At 51.6% G+C, this 18,945-nt stretch overlaps 1 protein-coding gene across 1 annotated transcript in view; it reads left to right on the plus strand.

Moving 5' to 3' along the window:
• Nucleotides 1-18,945, plus strand: part of SNED1 (sushi, nidogen and EGF like domains 1) — a 125,795-nt gene that overhangs the window by 79,905 nt on the left and 26,945 nt on the right. The window contains exons 11-22 of the mRNA XM_045030240.1: nt 259-363; nt 1,147-1,260; nt 2,102-2,218; nt 3,790-3,906; nt 3,990-4,106; nt 4,733-4,846; nt 7,567-7,740; nt 13,248-13,361; nt 14,834-14,947; nt 15,440-15,553; nt 15,751-15,864; nt 16,686-16,982. Of these exons, the coding sequence (XP_044886175.1) occupies nt 259-363; nt 1,147-1,260; nt 2,102-2,218; nt 3,790-3,906; nt 3,990-4,106; nt 4,733-4,846; nt 7,567-7,740; nt 13,248-13,361; nt 14,834-14,947; nt 15,440-15,553; nt 15,751-15,864; nt 16,686-16,982 (1,611 nt within the window). The remainder of the gene's footprint in view (nt 1-258; nt 364-1,146; nt 1,261-2,101; nt 2,219-3,789; nt 3,907-3,989; nt 4,107-4,732; nt 4,847-7,566; nt 7,741-13,247; nt 13,362-14,833; nt 14,948-15,439; nt 15,554-15,750; nt 15,865-16,685; nt 16,983-18,945) is intronic.

An 18,945-nucleotide genomic window follows, 5' to 3' on the forward strand; every position in this document is an offset into this window, starting at 1 on the left:
CATCTCCTAGAGGTTAATTAAGTTAAAGTTCTGATGTCCTAGATGAAGAAAGGAGAGGTTCTGCTGGGAGGCTCTTGTAGCTAAATGGAATCTAGGCTCCTCGCACAAGGGAATCTGTGCAAGCCTCGTGTTTACTCCTTGTCAGAGTCACTTGGTTGCCACAGTGATGGGCAACCTGATAAACACCTAACTAGCTAGCTAGAGCATGGACTCAACTGTCCCAAAAGAGCCTCCGTTTGCCATCTCTGTTTGTCACAGAGCTCTCTGAGGATTGCGAGTGTCGGAACAGGGGAAAGTGTCTGGATGGAAACTTCACCATTTGCCAGTGTCCGCCTGGATATTTTGGACTTCTCTGTGAATTTGGTAAGAGCAAAGATCTCCCAGTTTATCAGACTCCCACATTTCATTCCTTTCCCCTTTCTTTTATAATTGAAAATAGAGAGAGAAGCTAGGAGTCCTGCTGGTCCCACAGCCATTGATGGAGTGCTAGCCCTCAGAGACTATTCCCTATCACAGCATCTGCTGTTCCACCAATCAGCCTCTGCTCTGCTCTAGAGCCAAGGGGAGGCTACATGCCCAGGTCCTCCCCTTCCTACTCTTCTCCACCAGAGCCCCCTATTCAGCATCAGAGAGTCACCTGCTCTGGGGAAAAGGAGAATGGACTATTTCCATTTGTTCAGTCCTTAACTCCACACCCTGCAGCCCGTGGACCCTCCCTAACTTGGCTGCTGTCTCCTGGAGGAAAGGGAGGTTTGGGGTTTCATACACATTCGCTCCTGAGCTCTCCACACCGACCCAAATAAAGCTGCAATAGCCTCTCCTTGGCAGGAGGGATGAAGGGATTCGGACAGGGTCACTTCCCCCTCCAGCTCCTCCTTAGCAAAAAAAGAGTAAAAAATCTCTGTAGAATGCTCTTCCCAGGCCCTGAGCTGTCTGAGCAGCTGGCTGGACACTGGCTTATGGCTGGCACACCACGGGGGGGTCACTCACCGGATGCTGACCTCTGGCTAGCACACCACGGGGGGGTCACTCACCGGAAGCTGGCTTCTGGCTGGCACACTCTGGGTCATTGAACAGACGCTGGCTTCTGGCTGGCACACTGAGGGATCACTCACAGGACACTGGCTATTGTCGCTGTTCTCACAGAAGTGACCACTACACCATGCAATATGAACACACAGTGTCCGGACGGGGGCTACTGCATGGAATACGGTGGGAGCTACCTGTGCGTATGTCATACGGACTATGGCACCAACCACTGTGAGTCCGGCTGGGTCTGGGCACAGGGAGGGGCTGGGGTCGATGGAAAGAGGGCGGGGCAGGCACTCGTAGTGTGGCTGAGGGGATCCAAGCTGCAGTGCTGCGGGGGGGGGGGGGGGTCAGCAGTGCCTACAATGACAGAGGAGCAGCGGAGGGGAGGGGTGGGGGGGGTGTCAATGGAGGAGGTCAGGCATTTGTGACATGGGTTGATGAGCTGCTACAGCACAAGGCATGAGCAGGGAGCACCTCAAGGGGATGAGCCGTGCCAGTAGGACGGCAGGGGATACCAGGGAGCCAGATTCCTAGCAGTTCCCTTAGGGAGTAGATCTCCCCTGCCCCACTCGTTCAGGGGTGTCAGAGACCCTCTTCCTCCCTCATGTCCCCCTGGTGGTGTCCCCGAAGTGGTGGTGATGACAACGCCTAGTTCCTATCTGGACATTCTGGGTCAGCTCTTTATCCCCATTGCACAGCTGGGCAGAGCAAGGTGCTGAGTCCTGCAGACAGGGCCTAACCCACAGCTCAATGGGGAGAGTCTCATGGGCTTTGGGTGATTTGCCTTGTGGCACCCAGTCACGCCACTGCAGGAATGCTGGAAGCTCCCCTAATCCTAGCAGCCCTGTGAATGACTAGAGCGCAAATGCTAGTGGCCCACAGCAGGGTGCAGGCCACAACAAGCCCTGCAACGATACAGCCAGGGAGGAATGCCAGGGAGCCAGCCAGCCCTGCCACAAGGAAGGAGCAGACTAGATGCACCTGTGGGGTTTTGCCACTCAGACCTGCTCTGCCTGGTAGGATTTATATTGACCATCTTAACTGTGTGGTCCCATCCGTGGTTTTTCAGCTGTGCCATCTCCCTGCGACTCAGAGCCCTGCCTGAACGGGGGGTCTTGCGAAGCCCACGACGACTCATACACCTGCGAATGTCCCCGGGGCTTCAACGGCAGGCACTGTGAGAAAGGTACTCCTGAGGCATGGGCTGGAGAGATGGGGCAGGGAGGGGCCTTTGGCATGTCCCACCTGCCATGCACTCTGGTTAGTCTGTGTTCAGGAGACTCCAGCCTCATGCAGAGTAGCAGCACAGGTGCAGGAAACAGCTGCATCCAGCCTTCCAGCTCCCCTTCCTGTCACTGTGTTGGGTAGCTCGGTCAAGCCGGGGAATGGTCACCTAGAAAGAGTTCCGGCTACATCCAAGAGATTGGAGCAAAATCCAAGCTCCGTAAGGCAGATGAGCAGCCTAGAGATCCTTCAGCTGTAAGAGCCAGTGCAATATCTACTGGCTCTTCACAGTGGGGAAATTCCACTCCTGGCTATGGGGGCAGTGGAAGGTGAGAGATCGGGGAAGAACTAACAGCCTTGGGCTCTAGGAAACCCCTGAGGAACAGAGATGCTAATTGGGGCAGTGAAATCAGAATGGCGATTCGGCCTGTTCAGGTCTCTTCCCTTCAGGACATCTCTTGGGACTGTCTGGCTTCCCCAGCGCTGAGCAGATTCTGTAGCTCATTTCAGAATGGAGTTAATCAGCTCTGGTGTCTGAAGCTGTGCATGGCTCATGTGCTATGCAATCCAGCCAAGCAGCCTTTGCCTCACTGGGGAGCAGTGGGTGACTTGCCCAGTTCATGCAATAGACAGGTGGTAGCCAGGGCCGGGCCAGAGGATTCAGGGGGCCTGGGGCAAAGTGGGGGCACTTGTACTCACCGGGTGGTGCTCCAAGTCTGCGGCGGCAGCGGGTCCTTCACTCACTCCGAGTCTGTGGCGGCGGCGGGTCCTTCACTCGCTCCACGTCTTCAGCAGCACTGAAGGACCCGCCACCGAAGTGCCGCTGAAGACCCAGAGCGAGTGAAGGGCCCACCGCCAAAGTGCCTCCAAAGACCCAGTCCGCCACTGGGTGAGTAGCCAGGGAAGGGATTCTCGGCCAGGGCTCGCAGGGCCCCTGCAGGGCCCGGGGCCTGGGGCAAATTGCCCCACTTGCCCCTCCGTCTGGGCGGCCCTGGTGGTAGCATTGCTGTGCAGGGCAGATACATGGGAGTCGCTGCAGCTGCTTCTGGCGTAGAGCACAAGCTGTGTCAAGGCACACAGCGACGCTGTGGAACAGCTTAGGCCAAGAGTGGATGTGCTGATTTGCCAACACTTTCAAACTTAGGTGGGGCCTAAAGTCAGGCTCTTAAATCCATATTTAGGCTCCTATGTTTAAGTGGCCTGTGTTTCCACGGTGCTGAGCTCCTACCTGCAGCGCCATTGGCTTTGGTGGGGCTGTGCCTGCTCTGCGTCATTGACAATCAGGCCAATCAGTTGCCTGACTGGATTTCTTTAAACCTGACTTTGAGCCCCCAGGGAGGAGATTGTGGCTGTTTCTGAGCAGCTGGCGAATGGAGCCCTTGGTGGCCCAGTCAGGAGGGGGTGGCTGGGGTGTGAGAGAAGCAGCCAGCCCATGAGAGGGGGTGAATCGAAGCCATCCCCACTCCTGTTGACGAAAGCACAAGGGGTGATGCTTTCACACGTGGCTCCTCTGCCTGTGTTCTCTTTCCTCAGTCAGGCCAAGGCTGTGCAGCTCCGGGCCGTGTCGGAACGGGGGGACATGTAAGGAGGCAGACGGAGAATACCACTGTGCCTGCCCCTACCGATTCACCGGGAAGCACTGCGAGATAGGTACCCACAATGCTGAGCACTAGTGAGGGGAGAGCTGGGAAGGCATTGGCTGCTGCTTAACATGGCTCTCTTTGTGCTCACAGGTAAGCCAGACTCCTGTGCCTCTGGGCCATGTCAGAACGGGGGCACATGTTTCCACTACATCGGCAAGTACAAGTGTGACTGTTCCCCAGGCTACACGGGCCGGCACTGTGAGATAGGTACGAGCATGGCAAACTGGCAAGGAGGAAAAACTAGGGGTCTGGTGCCAATGCTCAGCTCAGAGCCACTGGCCAGAGACCCAAGGTCTGCCGTTCAGTGCTTGGCTACTAGGCCGGCAATCAGTGGGCTTGGATTTGTTCACAGGCTCTACACATTAACCAGGGGAGCATCCTCGGCTGGGGAAGCCACAGTCAGGCAGTTTGGGGTACTGGGTGCCATTGCCCTGTCAATGGTGTCTCTGGCCATTTAGCAGAGGGCGTGCATTCAATCCCTGATTGCTGGAGCACAGCAAGCAGAGATCTGTGCTCAGTCTGTAGTATCCACAGAGACTGAGTTCAATGGCTGGCTAGTGTAATCACTGCCCAGTGAATCCAGCACCCGTCCAGTCGTAACCCAACTCCTCCATGTGCCTGGTCGGGTTCCCTAGAAAATCCTCTGCGAGCTGAGCAGGCTGGTGCTGGTTTGTTAGTGGGGTTGGAGGGCAATTGATTTAATGCTCCTGGGAGCTCATCCCTACATCCCCATGGTTTGGCAGCGTATCCAGGTAGCACTGTAGATGTGGCACAAAGAGGGAGGAAGGGCTCCAGGCAGCATGTCCATGGCCATTTGTGATACTCTTTTCCAGCCCCTTCTCCTTGCTTCCTGAGTCCGTGTGAAAACGGAGCCACCTGTGAGGACCACGGCAGCAACTACACCTGCACGTGCCCTGCGGGATACGTGGGAAAGCTCTGCCAGTCAGGTAATAGCCAAGAAGCCTCAGCACCAGGAGCAGCCCAGAGAACTAACCCTGCTCTTGAGCAAGGCCAGCTTAGAGCACGTCTCAAGCCTGCCCCTCGACAAGGGGAGAGTCCTGAACATCAGCTCTCTGGTGTTAGACCACCCAGCATGGTTCCATCATCCTGGCTGAATGAAGGGGGCAGGGCGGGGGGTGCTTTGCTGGAGAAAGAATGGGAGTTGGAAGACACGGCTTCTCTTTGCAGTTCTGCACAAATCCCCAGGCAATCTCGGGCAGTCCCTTAACTTGGCAGTGGAGTTCCTCTGAACTGACACCTGCATAACAAGCTGCAATTTGGCCCAGACTTCATACTAAAGGTGCCATCTTCTTAAAGAAGAAAAGTTCTTAAAACAAAGGGATCATGGAAGCGAAAGGCTCTGTGAAGATGCATCTCAGGAAGATCTCATGTTGGTCTCAGCCCTGTTGACACTGTAACTTCAGCCCTAGAAAGGCTGTTCTGTGTATCCCCAATATATAGGTCCTTCACTGTGGCACGGCTCCCCCTCCCCCAGATCATTGATGGCCTGGTGCAATGGCATCATGTTTCCTCCCTGAACAGTTTCCTCCCTGCAAGTAATGTCTTGGGCACCCATCGGAGGCGCTGGGAGAGGGTGGGAACCGAGGCCACTGGTGCTGTTCCTGGATCCCCACAACCCTACCAACAGCGGTAGGTGATTAGAAGCACTAGTGAAGGCACGTGAGTTCCTAATGCCTGCTGCTGGGCTTTCCCATGCCTCCTTCCCACCGCCCCCGCTTGCCTTGGCATATTTCAGGGCATGGGCATGGTGCCAATGTCAATGTGACAGGTTGGATCACAGAAACTCCCTTGGGAACTGCCACCTAATGTGTCAGGACCACCTCTGAGCAGGGGCGGCTCTAGTAATTTCGCCGCCCCAAGCACGGTGGCACACTGCAGGGGGGCGCGCTGGCGGTCGCCGGTCCCGCGGCTCCGGTGGACCTCCTGCAGACGTGCCTGCGGAGGGTCCGCTGGTCCCGCGGCTCCGGTGGAGCATCCGCAGATATGCCTGCGGGAGGTCCACCAGAGCCGCGGGACCAACGGATCCTCCGCAGGCACGCCTGCGGGAGGTCCACCGGAGCCGCCTGCTGCCCTCCCGGTGACAGGCAGAGCGCCCCCCACGGCGTGCCGCCCCAAACACGCGCTTGGCGCGCTGAGGTCTGGAGCCGGCCCTGCCTCTGAGCCCATTTTCCCTGCCAGCTTGGGACTTCCTACCTTGCCTTGTTTGAGCCAGACATGCTAGCGTGCTGCAAACACAGATCAAAGTCTGAACCACGTCCCCCACAAGCTGCAGTCTTAACTGAAAACAGCTTAAGAAGTGCTCCTGTCTCCAACACTCAGATACCCAGCTCCCAATCGTATCCAAACCCCAAATAAATGTGTTTTACCCTGTATAAAAACTTATACAGGGTAAACTCATAAACTGTTGCCCTCTATAACACTGACAGAGAGATATGCACAGCTGTTTACACCCCTCCCTCCCCAGGTATTACTACTTAGTCTGGGTTAATTAATAAGTAAAAAGTGATTTTATTAAATATAAAAAGTAGGATTTAAGTGGTTTCAAGTAATAACAGACAGAACAAAATAAATTACCAAACAAAATACAGCCTAATACAGTAGGAAGCTAAATGCAGGCAAGTCTCACCCTCAAAGATGTTCCAATAAGCTTCTTTACAGACAAGCCTCCTTCTAGTCTAGGTCCAGCAATCGCTCACACCCCTGTAGTTACTGTCCTTTGTTCCAGTTTCTTTCGGGCATCTCTTTGGGGTGGAGAGGCTCTCTTGAGCCAGCTGAAGACAAAATGGAGGGGTTTTCCCAGGGGCATATATAGTCTCTCTCTTGTGGGTGGAAACCCCTCTCTCCCCCTGTGTAGAATCCAGCTACAAAATGGAGTTTTGGAGTCACATGGGCAAGTCACATGTCTATGCATGATTCAGTTCTTAGAGGCCGATGCCATGGTTCACTTGTTAGCCCGAACATTCCCAGCAAAGCTCAGTTGTGGATTGGCGTCTATCAAAGCCCTTTGACAACTTAAGTGTTTCTTGATTGGGCACTTCCTGAGAACAGTCTTTTCTCAAGAAGCTGACCAAATGCTTCACTGAGGCTACTTAAAATCAAACAAGTACATAGCCAATATTCATAACTTTGAATACAAAAATGATACATGCATACAAATAGGATGAATATATTCAGTAGATCATAATCTTTACATAGATATGTTACATGGCAAATCTAGCATAAAACATATTCCAGTTATGTATATTTACACTCATAAGCATATTTCTATAAAGCATTATGGGATGCAACGTCACAGTCGATTCCTTTAAGGGGATGCTGTAAAAGTGCCCTGGGTTGCAGCCCCAGCCTTGGGGTCTGCAGGGTTGTCTCCAGGCTCAAGCAGCTCTCTGAGGCCAGTTCTCAGGCACGGCAGGGTTCGCCTCCCCAGGCAGAGCCAAGGTTCTGTGGGCTGGAGCTGGAGAGCTCTCTGGAACTCACAAGCACAGCCCTGGATGGCAGAGCCATCATGCTCTCTGGACTTGGCCCAGCTTGCCGCCTCTCGAAGAGACAGGGAGCAACTGCTTCTTGGATGCCCAGGTTACAACGCTGGCTCAGGGACGCCCGCTGTTCACATGCCTTGTCATTCACGCCTCTCCTCTTTCCCCAGAGGTGGACTGCGGCATTCCCAACGAGGTGAAGCATGCCCGGGTGCTGTTTAACTCCACCCGCATGGGCTCTCTGGCTGAATACCAGTGTGAGCGAGGCTACATCTTGCGCCCTCAGAACAACCCCCGCATTTGCAGCGCACAGGGCGTCTGGAGCGACCCCCCGGAGTGTGACGGTAAGTTGGTGCAATGAGGAAAGGGGCCTACACAGCCTAAGCTATCCTGCCAGAATGGCTGCTTCCTGGGGCCTAGCTGGGCCTGGAGCCCCCTTAGCAGCCATGAGATGTGGCCATTTCTCTTGTGGCACAGCCTGTGTGGTGCCCCTGGGGATGCTTGGGAACACCCCTCCCTGACTAGACCAGACTCTTTTCAGCCTGTGCTAAAATACCCAGGGCCCCATACCCCCTTGGAGGCGCACAACTCCTGGGGGGACATAGGGTCTGGATGCGGACTTCATGCTATCCTCGAGCCCTCTGCTCAATTCACATCTCTACCTGGTAGCCACACTTCTGGGATGTGCAGCACCTGCAAAGGACATGCAGCCGCTGGGAAAGGAGAGATCAAGCCACTATTCTGTGTGGTACCAGGGAGCGAGAGAGGAGCAACATTGTGGGGGCAGATTGGGATCAGCAGAGAGCAAGTGCCTGCAGCATGGGAGACAGAGGATAGTGCTGACATGGCGTCAATCAGAGCTTCCAGATGAGGGAGAGGACGGGCCTCCTGCCAGGAGCGCAGCACTGGGGGATGGAATGTCACTCCAGACCAATGGCTGGTTCACCGTCACTAGCCACACTCCCCTGGGAACCACCTCCCTGGCCTACTCCTGGGCTGGCTAGCTGGCGTCTCTGCAGCTGGCATGCGTGCTAGGCAGCACTGCGCTTTACCCTCTGCTCGGTCTCTGAGCTTTGGCTCTGACTTGGCCCTATCCGAGCTGCCATCCACGTCCATAATTACTGTTACTACAATCCCTTAGTGATCCTGGTGAGGTCCTCAGCCAAGTGTCCTGCTCCATTTGTGAGTTGTCCTCCCAATTTCTATACTTCATCCAAGAGACAATAGACCAAATACTGCATTGCCTTCCCTCTGCCCATCCCACAACTCTCTCCTCCTTCTCCCCTTCCCTTGGCCCAGTGACTCCATCCCATCTCCTGATCTCCCTGTGCCCACTCTTATCCCTGTTCTCACTGTGTTCTGAAACCTCTCCCCACCTGGCTCTTCCACTCACAAAACAAACATGCTTTAGCCTCTCCCAAAATTACCTTCCCATCTCCCTTATCTCTTCCACCTCTAAGCTCATTGAATGTGCTGACTACAATGGCTGTCTGGAGTTCTTCCTCTCCAATTCCATCTAGCCCTCTACTCCAGGCCTGTCTCCATCTGTCCAAGCTAAAACCTCAGCCTGTGTCTCTGACATCTCGTCATGGGTGTCCAAGACATCAGCTCAAACTCAACATGGCTAAAACAGAGTTCTTAATTTTTTCCCCTCCCAAGTCCTCCCCATTACCTCCTTTCTCAGTCACTGTGGACAACACCATCATCCCTGCCTGTCCTTCAGGCCTGTAACCTGGGCATCCTCTTCAACTCAGCTTGGATGTGAGTGTGACGGGTTCCCCCCGGGGTGTCACCTGGAACTGGGGTACCACTGAGCCCTCTGACCCACCAGCCTGGGCTCCCTCTCACACTTAGCTGCTGTGACAAGCTGCAAAGCCCTCCAGCCTGCACTTTCACCAGCATTCACACAGGTAGAGACACACCCAGCTGCAGTTACAGGCTCTCTAACCACCAGCTTCCCAGCCTAGGACCACAGAGCAGTACCGTCCTGCCCTGGTCAAATCTGGCCAGTATATGGGCTTAATGCCCAGTCTGCTGCTCCCTCAATGTGAAGAGGACAATGCACACTTGTGGTAACTGTGATGGGTTGAATCACAGAAACCCTCTTGGGAGCTGCCACCTGATGTGCCCAGACTACTTCTACCCCTGCTTTCCCTGCCAGCTCAGGACCCCAGCACCCTGTCTTGCTGAGCCAGACACTTCTGTCTGCTCCAACAAAGACCCAAGGTCTGAATTACTTGCCCCAAAGCTGCAGGTTTACCTGAAAGCAGCTAACAGAAGTGTTCCTGTCTTTAACACTCAGATGCCCAACTCCCAATGGGGTCTAAACCCAAATAAATATGTTTTACCCTGTATAAAGCTTATGCAGGATAAATTCATAAATTGTTCGCCCTTTGTAACACTGATAGAGAGATATGCACAGCTGTTTGCTCCCCCAGGTATTAATACATACTCTGAAAAGTAAAAAGTGATTTTATAAAATACAGAAAGTAGGATTTAAGTGGTTCCAAGTAGTAACAGACAGAACAAAGTAAGTCACCAAGCAAAATAAAATAAAATGTGCAAATCTATGTCTAATCAAACTGAATACAAATAAGATCCTCACCAGTTCCAGAATGCTCCCTTTTACAGACTAATCTCCTTTTAGCTTGGGTCCAGCAATCACTCACACCCCTTGCAGTCACTGTCTTTGTTCCAATTTCTTTCAGGTATCCTGGGGGGGTGGAGAGGCTCTTTCTTTAGCCAGCTGAAGACAAAATGGAGGGGTCTCCCAGGGGTTTAAATAGACTTTTTCTTGTGGGTGGAGACCCCCTCCTCACTCCTATGCAAAGTCCAGCTCCAAGATGGAGTTTAGGAGTCACCTGGGCAAGTCACATGTCCATGCATGACTCAGTTTTTACAGGTAGTGTGATGTCCATTGTTCACATGCTACCTTGAACGTCCTCAAGTAGACTTCTTATGCAGATTGGAGCATTCCAAGACTTATTGTCCTTTAAGTGTTTCTTGATTAGGTACTTAATTTCAACATTCCTTTCTCCAGGAATTGACCAAATGCTCTACTAAGGTTATTTAGAAATCAAGCCAGTACACAGCCAACATTCATACCATTCATAACTTTGAATACAAAAATGATACATGCATACAAATAGGATTAATACATTCAGTAGATCATAACCTTTGAGATATGTTACATGGCATATGTAGCATAAAACACATTCTAAGCATATTTCCATAAAGCCTTATGGGAGGTACCGTCACAGTAACCAAGCAGAGATTTTCCCTGAGCACTTCAGTCAAAGCCCACTGGTTTAGATTAAAACAAAAACAAGTTTATTAACTACAAAAAATAGATTTTAAGTGATTATAAGTGATAGCAAACAGATCAAAGCAGATTACCTAGCAAACAAACAACAAATGAAAACTAAGCTTAATATACTAAATAGAGTGGATATGAATTAGCAGATTCTCACCCTAAGAAATTATACAAACAGGCTGCAGATTCTTAAGGTACAAACTACACTTGCTTTGCAGCTTGGAATTCCCAGGTTTCAGTCTTTGTTCCTCAAGTTTTTCCAGGAGTCTTCTTGTGTAGGGAGTAAAGAACCCTAGATGACGTCACTCCTTGCTTATATAACTTTTATATAGGGCGGGAACCCTTTGTTCCAAAGCTGTGGACAAATACTGACATCCCAAGATGGAGTCCAGCATCATGTGGCCTGGTCACATGTCCTTGTACAGTCATAGCAGCCATCACTCACAGGCTGTCTGTAGTGTTCTCAGGAAGGCTCACCAGGTGGGAGATAAGCTTCTCCTAACGCTATTGTTTTTTCTAATGGCCCATTACTATGAATAGGTCTTTTACAACCAGCTGTTTAGACTGAAAGCATCTTGTCTAGGGGCTGTTACCCAGGTGTAACTACATTTGAAGTATAGATACATAGTGAGTATTTATAACTTCAGATACAAAAATGATACATGCATACAAATAGGATAATCATATTCAGCAAATCATGACATTTCCAATGACATCTCGCATAACCCGTCTTGCATAAAATGCATCATAATTACACTATAACCATATCATAACAATGTCACTATGAAGAGTATGGTGTGCAGTGTCACAGTGAGGACCTAGAGAGAAGTCTAAATCTTCCTGATTCTCTCTGCTTAACCCCTAAGGAACAGCCCTTCCTACCCCTCCACACAACTAAGGCTCTCATCGACTCACGCCTGAGTTACTGCAACATCCTTTCACGAGTGGAGTCCTGCCCCGCTCATGTCCATTCAGACTGTTGCTGCAAAGATTGTTCTCCTAGCCCAGCCTTTCTCCATGTCATGCCTCTCTTTGCATCCCTCCCTTGTCTCCCCCTTCTCTAGTGCATCGAACATGAACTACTTCTCTTCATTTCCAAGGCCCTTCACAGCCTATCACCAGCCTGTGCATCATCTCTCATTCACTACCGAGTGGTCGACTCCCACCACCAATGGGTCCACAAGGCCAACCTTCACTGCCACCAGTTATGTTTTCAAACTAGTCTCATGGGGCTGTCTCCCTCCCAGGCTGCCCCAGCCCCTCGCACATGGGACAAGCACCTTATAAACGTGTGACGCGTTCCATCTTCATCCCCTTCAGAGTCCTCCTCAAAACACTCATCTGCGGTGAAGCCAACAAAACACTTGCTGGTGGCTAGGCCACGGCTGCCCACAGCATTGACTCATAGCCTCTCATAGTTCCTTTGTGCTCCTCCATTGTTTGTCTACATCTGCTGGGTCCTGTCTTAGATTCCAACTCTTTGGAGCAGGCGCCATCTTATTGTTCTCTTCTTGTACAGCACCTGGTGCAATGAGATCCTAAGCCATGACTGGGGCTCCTCGGTGCTACCATAATACACCTAATAAATAATATATGGCTCCTGGTGCAATGGGGTCCTGGACCATGGCTGGGGCTCCTACATGCTACTGTAATATTTCTAATAAATAATGTGCAGTACTTGATACAATGGGGCCTGGGCCATGGCTGGGGCTCCTCGAGACTACCGTAATATGAGGGGTTTGGAGCTCCAGGGCTATGGCGGGAGAGAGGGCTCCCTCCAGCTCTCTCTCTCCGCAGCAGCACTGGAGCTGGGGAGGAGAGGCACCTCTCCCCACAATGGCAGATCCGGGGCTGGGGCCACAGGATAGGTGCCTCTCCCCAGGCCATGGCAGATCTGGTCCGTGGCAGAGTTGGGGCTCAGAGAGGGGTGCCCTGGACCGCGGCAGAATTGGGTGTGGGGGAGGGTGCCTCAGCCATGGCAGATGTGGGCCGGACTGTCCCTCCCCTGGCCACGGCATGTTGGGGGCCAGGCTAGGTTGGGGTTGGGGGAGGGACACCCCTCCCCCATCCGCAGCAAGTTCCTGGGTGGGTTCCCTGACCACCTGTGTGGCTCTTAATAGGCTGCTGCACGGCCATGCAGCTTAGAGGGATATTAGGTCCTAGGCCAAGACTAGGGCTCCTAGGTACTATGGTAATACACCTACTAAATAATGTACAGCATCTGGCACAACGAGGTCTTGAGCCATAACTGGGGCTCCTACGCGCTACCGTAATACACTTAATAAATAATAATGGTGCACAGGTAGGGAGACTCCACTCACCCACTCCCCACTGTAGGCCCAGGCAGCTCTCTGGCAGGCTGTCAACATGGGCTGTGCTTGCTCCTTTAGGCATGGTTAGCAGTGCAGCCTGCTTCACTGAATGCACCTCTGTGTGGGATGGGACAGTCATGGCCATGAGAGACGATCCTGTGTGGCTTGGATATTTCATTGACTATAATCCCTTCTCTCCCCCCCCCCCACATGCTTCCCTCCTCAGAAATTAACGAGTGCCTTTCTCAGCCCTGTTTCAACAGGGGCTTGTGCAAGGATCGTATTGCTGAGTTCCTGTGCCTGTGTGAAGCAGGATACACAGGCTCCCACTGTGAGTTGGGTAAGAGAATGTGAAAAATACACTTACGGGGACCCCATCCAATGGAGAGCATGCCTCTGCCTGAATTGACCCTGAAAGCTGCTTCAGAAATGGCCTGGGAGGGAGGTATTACCCAGGGATGGCCTCGCCCAGCAGCCCATCTGGAAAGCATCACAGCCAGGGCAGCCAAAGGCCAGTGAGGCAGCTCCAAGATCCATACCACTGGTGCTGCTCCTTAGAGTCATACCCTTAAAGTCATGCGAGAGCTACAGCACTCATCCAGCATACGGCCCTGCTAGCAGCTGTGGCAGAAAGAGTTCCAAGGTGCTTATCATCATAGATCTGTGCCTTACGGGGGGATGAACATCCATGCCACTGCGCATGTGTGTGATCAGTCTCCTAGAGCTATACAGGACAACGTGGCTGAGTTTTTCAATTCAGCCTAATGAATTTAGATTCACAGTCCCCTTTTAAACAAATGGGAATTGTGTATCTATATCCCCTAGTCAGCTTTAGGTCTGTATGTGTTGGGGATATAAACAGCCACATGTACCCTGCACCCTCTTATTCTCTTTATTGGAGCTGATTGGGACTTTTATTTTTTAGAAATGTTTCATTTTAATAATTGTAATATTTTTGAGATTTCATTTAAAAGAATGGCTTTCGGCAACCAAAAACTGAAAAAATTCAGCAGGTCAGGAGAAAAATGTTCAGTAAAACCAATAATTTTTTGCCCAGTTGTCCAAAATGTTTTGGTTTTTCAATGAAAGTCTGAAAAATGTGGTTGAAATTGGACACTTCCCATGCGTGCGGAGTGAGGGGTGAAGAACCCAAAGCTTTCCCCCAACTCAGTTCCTTGTACCTGCCGGGCTTGTGCCTGTGCCCAATGCACTCATGAACAGCAGTAGCCCTCTTAAATGGGTACCAGCCTAAGGGCGCAAATGCTTTCCGTGTGGCAGGAGTTTTGGCAATGCCTTTTGAACAGGGCATGTGTATATTTTACTGGCATGAATTACACACACAGCTGAAGGGGAGCTATGAAAAGGAAGAAAAGTGGCTGTGTTCTCTAGGTGTAGCATAGCGCACACAACCTACTGTCAAACCCACAGCATATACCAGCAAAAATACACACCAATATTCACAGTGACCCCCCTGAATAACAAGGCATTTGATTGTGTTTCGGACCACTCCTTCCCTATGTGAGGCTCTTGTTGTTCAGACTGCCCAAGCCTGAAATCAGAACTGGAGTAATGCACATGCCAGGGGTTCCAGCACAGCAGCCTGGCCTTTCAGGATTGACCTAGTTGTGCAGTTCTTACTCATGTTGGTGAGCACTTAAACAAGTAGCCCCAAGCCAGTGAGGCTTCTTGTGTGTGTAAGCGCCCAGGGCAGTGAGTAAGGGCCACCCGGTCTAGCTCTGTGTTGTCAGTGCATGCTGTGCTGAGGATGGGGTTCTGGTCTGTACATGACTGTTTCCTTTTGCTTCTACACAGAGATTGATGAATGTCAGTCCGACCCCTGTAAGAATGGAGGAACTTGCAAGGATCTCCCAGGATCCTTTGCTTGTCATTGTCCCGATGGCTTCGTGGGAATCCAGTGTGAAATAGGTAGAAATTTCACAGGGTAAAGCTCAACCCAAGTCCCTCAAAGGCAGTGCTGGGATTTCCAGTCTGATGCCCCGGACTAGTCTGAGAGAGAGCCATGGGGGCAGTACTGGCCTGCCCAGCCTGGTCCATCCTCACGAACCTTGACAGATATGCCCTGGAGTTCCCAGGCATGCTCGCTTGTAGGAGAACTATCTTCTCAGGGCTGGGATGGGAATTCAGCTTGGATATGCTGAATGTAAGGGGTTAAAGGATGAATATGTGTCCTGCATTTAGCCCATGGTCTGCACAGTATGTGCATCTGGACTATCTTGAGTGAGTCACCAATTTCACTTCCCCTTGAAACAGATGCATGTTCTGTGCATGGCCCATGGTTTGCACATATACTTCACCTGCTGCATCTGCAGCAAGAGTCCCCGCAAGGGATCCAGAGTTTCCTCTAATGTCCATGCTGTCTCTGGCAGATGTTTGACTGAGTGTATCTGTGCCCTCTAGAAGTGGATGCCTGCGAATCAGCTCCCTGCCGTAATGGAGGGGACTGTGAAAACTATGGTGGTTCCTACCTGTGTGTCTGCCCAGAGGGTTTCTTCGGCTACCACTGTGAGACAGGTAAGCCTTGGCTAGGTGTAAGAGATTTAGCTAATGACTTCCCAGAGCCCCCAGTACTTTAGCACTGACTGGTTAATTCAATGTGGCTGCATGCACTGAACCTGGCTCGTTTGCCAGCCTTGAACAGTAATTAACATTTTTTATTCGGCTTCTGGGCAGCGTGAGCCATAACCCTTGGTCTTGCTCCTCTCCCCCAGCCAGCGATCCTTGTTTCTACAGCCCGTGTGGGAGCCGAGGCTACTGCCTGCCTAGCAATGGATCCCACAGCTGCACCTGCAAGGTGGGCTACACAGGCAAGAGCTGCGAAAAAGGTAAAGGGGCTGGATGGCGACTCAAGTGAGTCCTGTCTGTCACCACAGACAGCATAAGCTGCCACGTGCACTGCTAGGATGCAGCCATGTGAGCCCACTGTGTGTGCGGGGGGAACCTATGTCTGGGCGAGACCCACTTGCAACAGGCTGGCACTGCCGGGCTCAGGCATCAGGGCAAATCGCCGCCTCGTCTTAGAGTGTGGTGATGCCTGCAGACGGAAGGTGCCAGAGGGGCTTGATCTTGCTGGGTGCTGAGCAACTCCTGGAGGTGCTGAAGTCAGTCTGAGAGAGGAAGGATGGCATTGGACTGGCACTCATGAAGCCTGGATTCAGTTCCCAGCTCTGCTGCACACTCCATGCAGACACACTCTGTGTCTGGCCCTCAGGTCTCCGTCTGTAAAATGGGGATTGATAACCTCTGTCTGGCTCGTCTGCTTTTAAACTGCCAGCTCTTCAGGACAATGCCCATCTCAGACTGAGTGGGCAGTCCTAGCACAATGGGGCCCTGATCCCAGCTCATGCCCCAGGGTCCTTCTTCAGGACTCAGACAGGATGATAAGGAGCAGCAGGCACCAGCCTTTGGGCCTGTGTCAACCCCCTGGGAGTGGAGAGTGCTCAGCACCATGCAGGCTCATGCCCAATCAGCACACACTCCCTGCACTGTGCACGACTGTTGTGCTGTATATCAGGGCTCCCCTCACAGCTACCTTGACACAGTCCTGTCAGCCAGTGTTTGTGTGCTGGAGGGTCAGTCCCAGGGGTCTGGTGCCTAAAGATTTACCATGTTACTTCTTCCCTTTGCTTTGATTGATACCCTGAAGAACTGCTGCCACCAACATCATTAAAGGTGGTCAGGGTGGAGGACACAGGGGTGTCGATTTCTTGGTACCCCCCCGAAGACCCAGTCGCCAGGCAGATGATTGACGGCTACGCCGTGACGTACGTATCCTTCGACGGCTCTTACCGCAGGACAGATTTTGTGGACCGAAGTCATTCTGCCCACCAATTACGGGCACTAGCCTCTGGCAGAGCCTACAATATTTCTGTCTTTTCAGTCAAACGCAACGTGAACAACAAGAACGACATCAGCAGGCCTGTCATGCTCATCACACGCACTAGTGAGTAGCGTCGGAAGGGGAATAGAAACGTGAGCATGCCCGCCTCTGTCCAACACCTAGGTTAATGCTCCAACGCCAGCTGGGGGCTGCTACTGTACAGACAGCTCATGGAGACCCACCAGCCAATGCTACCTCCTAACGGATGGCAGGACCTGCTTCCCGGCTATCCCAGCTTGCTTTCCACCACCTAACGCTACAGCAAAATTTTCAGCTAGTTGTGCACTGGTCTAAAAGCCCCCTCAGCCCACAGGACAATCCATCCTGCACCACAACCCACTTTGGAGTGTGTTAGGCAACATGGGAGCTCGGGGGTGGGAGTGGCCTCCAGGGACCAGAAGCTGTATGAAAAATCATGTTTTGCATACAGATATTTTCTTGCATCTATGAGCTTTATTTGGGAAATATCCATTTAGATCTAAAACCAGCATCCTTATGTATACATATTAACCTCTTAATGAAAAAGGCCCTCCCACCAACCTAATGGCCCAGTGGCAAGCCTCTGGCAAGGAAAATCTCCTCAGTCACTGACTGTGTCAATAGACAAGGAGAACTGATTGAGATGATTTAGTTGGGCTTTCAAAGTGTCTATTAAGGAAACTAAGTAGCCACAGAGTGAGAGGTGACCTTGAAATGGATCAGGAACTAGCTAAGAGACCAGAAGCAAAGGAGGACTAACAGGTCAATTTTCATATCCTTGCTGGGATCTGCAGTTAATATTATTTATTAACGATTGGGAAGGGGGGGCAGTGAGGTGGCATAGTTTATTTAGGTCAGCCAGGACCAGAGAGGACTGAGAGGAACACCAGAGACCTGAGCAAGCCAGGGGAATGGGCACCACACCAGCAGAGGAAATTCAGTGTTGATAAATGCAAAGTAATGCCAATTGGAAGGAGTGATTTGAGTTACTCCTGCGCTGCACAGGGTTGTAAGCTTGGTGTGCCAACTCAGGAAAGGGACCTAGGATCACTGTAGACAGGTCAATGAAGACCTCTCTGCTCAGTGTGCAGCAGAGGTTGAAAGAGCAACAAAATGTTGGGGTGCATAAGAAGTGGGATGGTGAATCTGTAAAATAGTCTCCTGCCTTTACACAACTCAGTGGTGCGGCCTCACCTGGGTACTGTCTCCAGGACTGGTCATCCTCTCTACAAAAGGGTATTACAGGACTAGAGGGGAGTTCAAAGCTGGGCACTGAAAACAATTAGAGCCCTGGAAAGAATTCCCTATAAAGAGAGGGTGCAAAGATGGAGGAGACAAATCAGAGCAGGCATGGTAAAGGTGCATAATGAGTGGTCTAGAGAGGGTATCTCAAGGAACTTCTGGTCACCCTATCTCCTAGCACTAGAACAAGGGAACGTTCAAAGAAACTGAAAGGCAAGAACTGTAAAAGTGACTAGAGGATAGGGTGATCAGACAGCAAAGGTGAAAAATCGGGATGGGGGTGGGGGTAATAGGAGCCTATACAAGAAAAAGACCCAAAAATTGGGACTGTCCCTATAAAATTGGGACATCTGGTCAGCTTACTAGAGGAAATACTTTTACCCACCACGTAACTGACTCTGGATTCCCTGCTACAGGATCTCATTGAGACCAAGGCTTTCCTAGGGTTTGAAACAGGCCTGGACCTCTTAAGGAGAGTGAGGGGATCAGAGTTACATTACAAAGCATAACAGACTAATGTAGAAGGGATCAAAATCCTCCTCCATCAGGGCATAAGTCAATCACCAAGTGACAAAGGCAGGAAAACACTTCCCTCAGGGCAGCTGATGCCATGGTTGTCCATTCTGGGGTTTCCTGTCCTCCTCTGAAGCAGCTGGTGCTGGCCACTGTCAGAGACAGAGTAAATGGACCACAGGGCTGATCCAGTCTGGCAGAGTTCAACCATCCAGCTGAACTGGGACACAGAGAATGGCTCCCACCTTGAGCTTTCACCCCCTGGCATGCTGTCTGGAGAGAGAAACAGCAT

Source organism: Mauremys mutica, chromosome 9 (genome assembly GCF_020497125.1).
Source record: "Mauremys mutica isolate MM-2020 ecotype Southern chromosome 9, ASM2049712v1, whole genome shotgun sequence".
NCBI classification, from domain to species: domain Eukaryota; kingdom Metazoa; phylum Chordata; order Testudines; family Geoemydidae; genus Mauremys; species Mauremys mutica.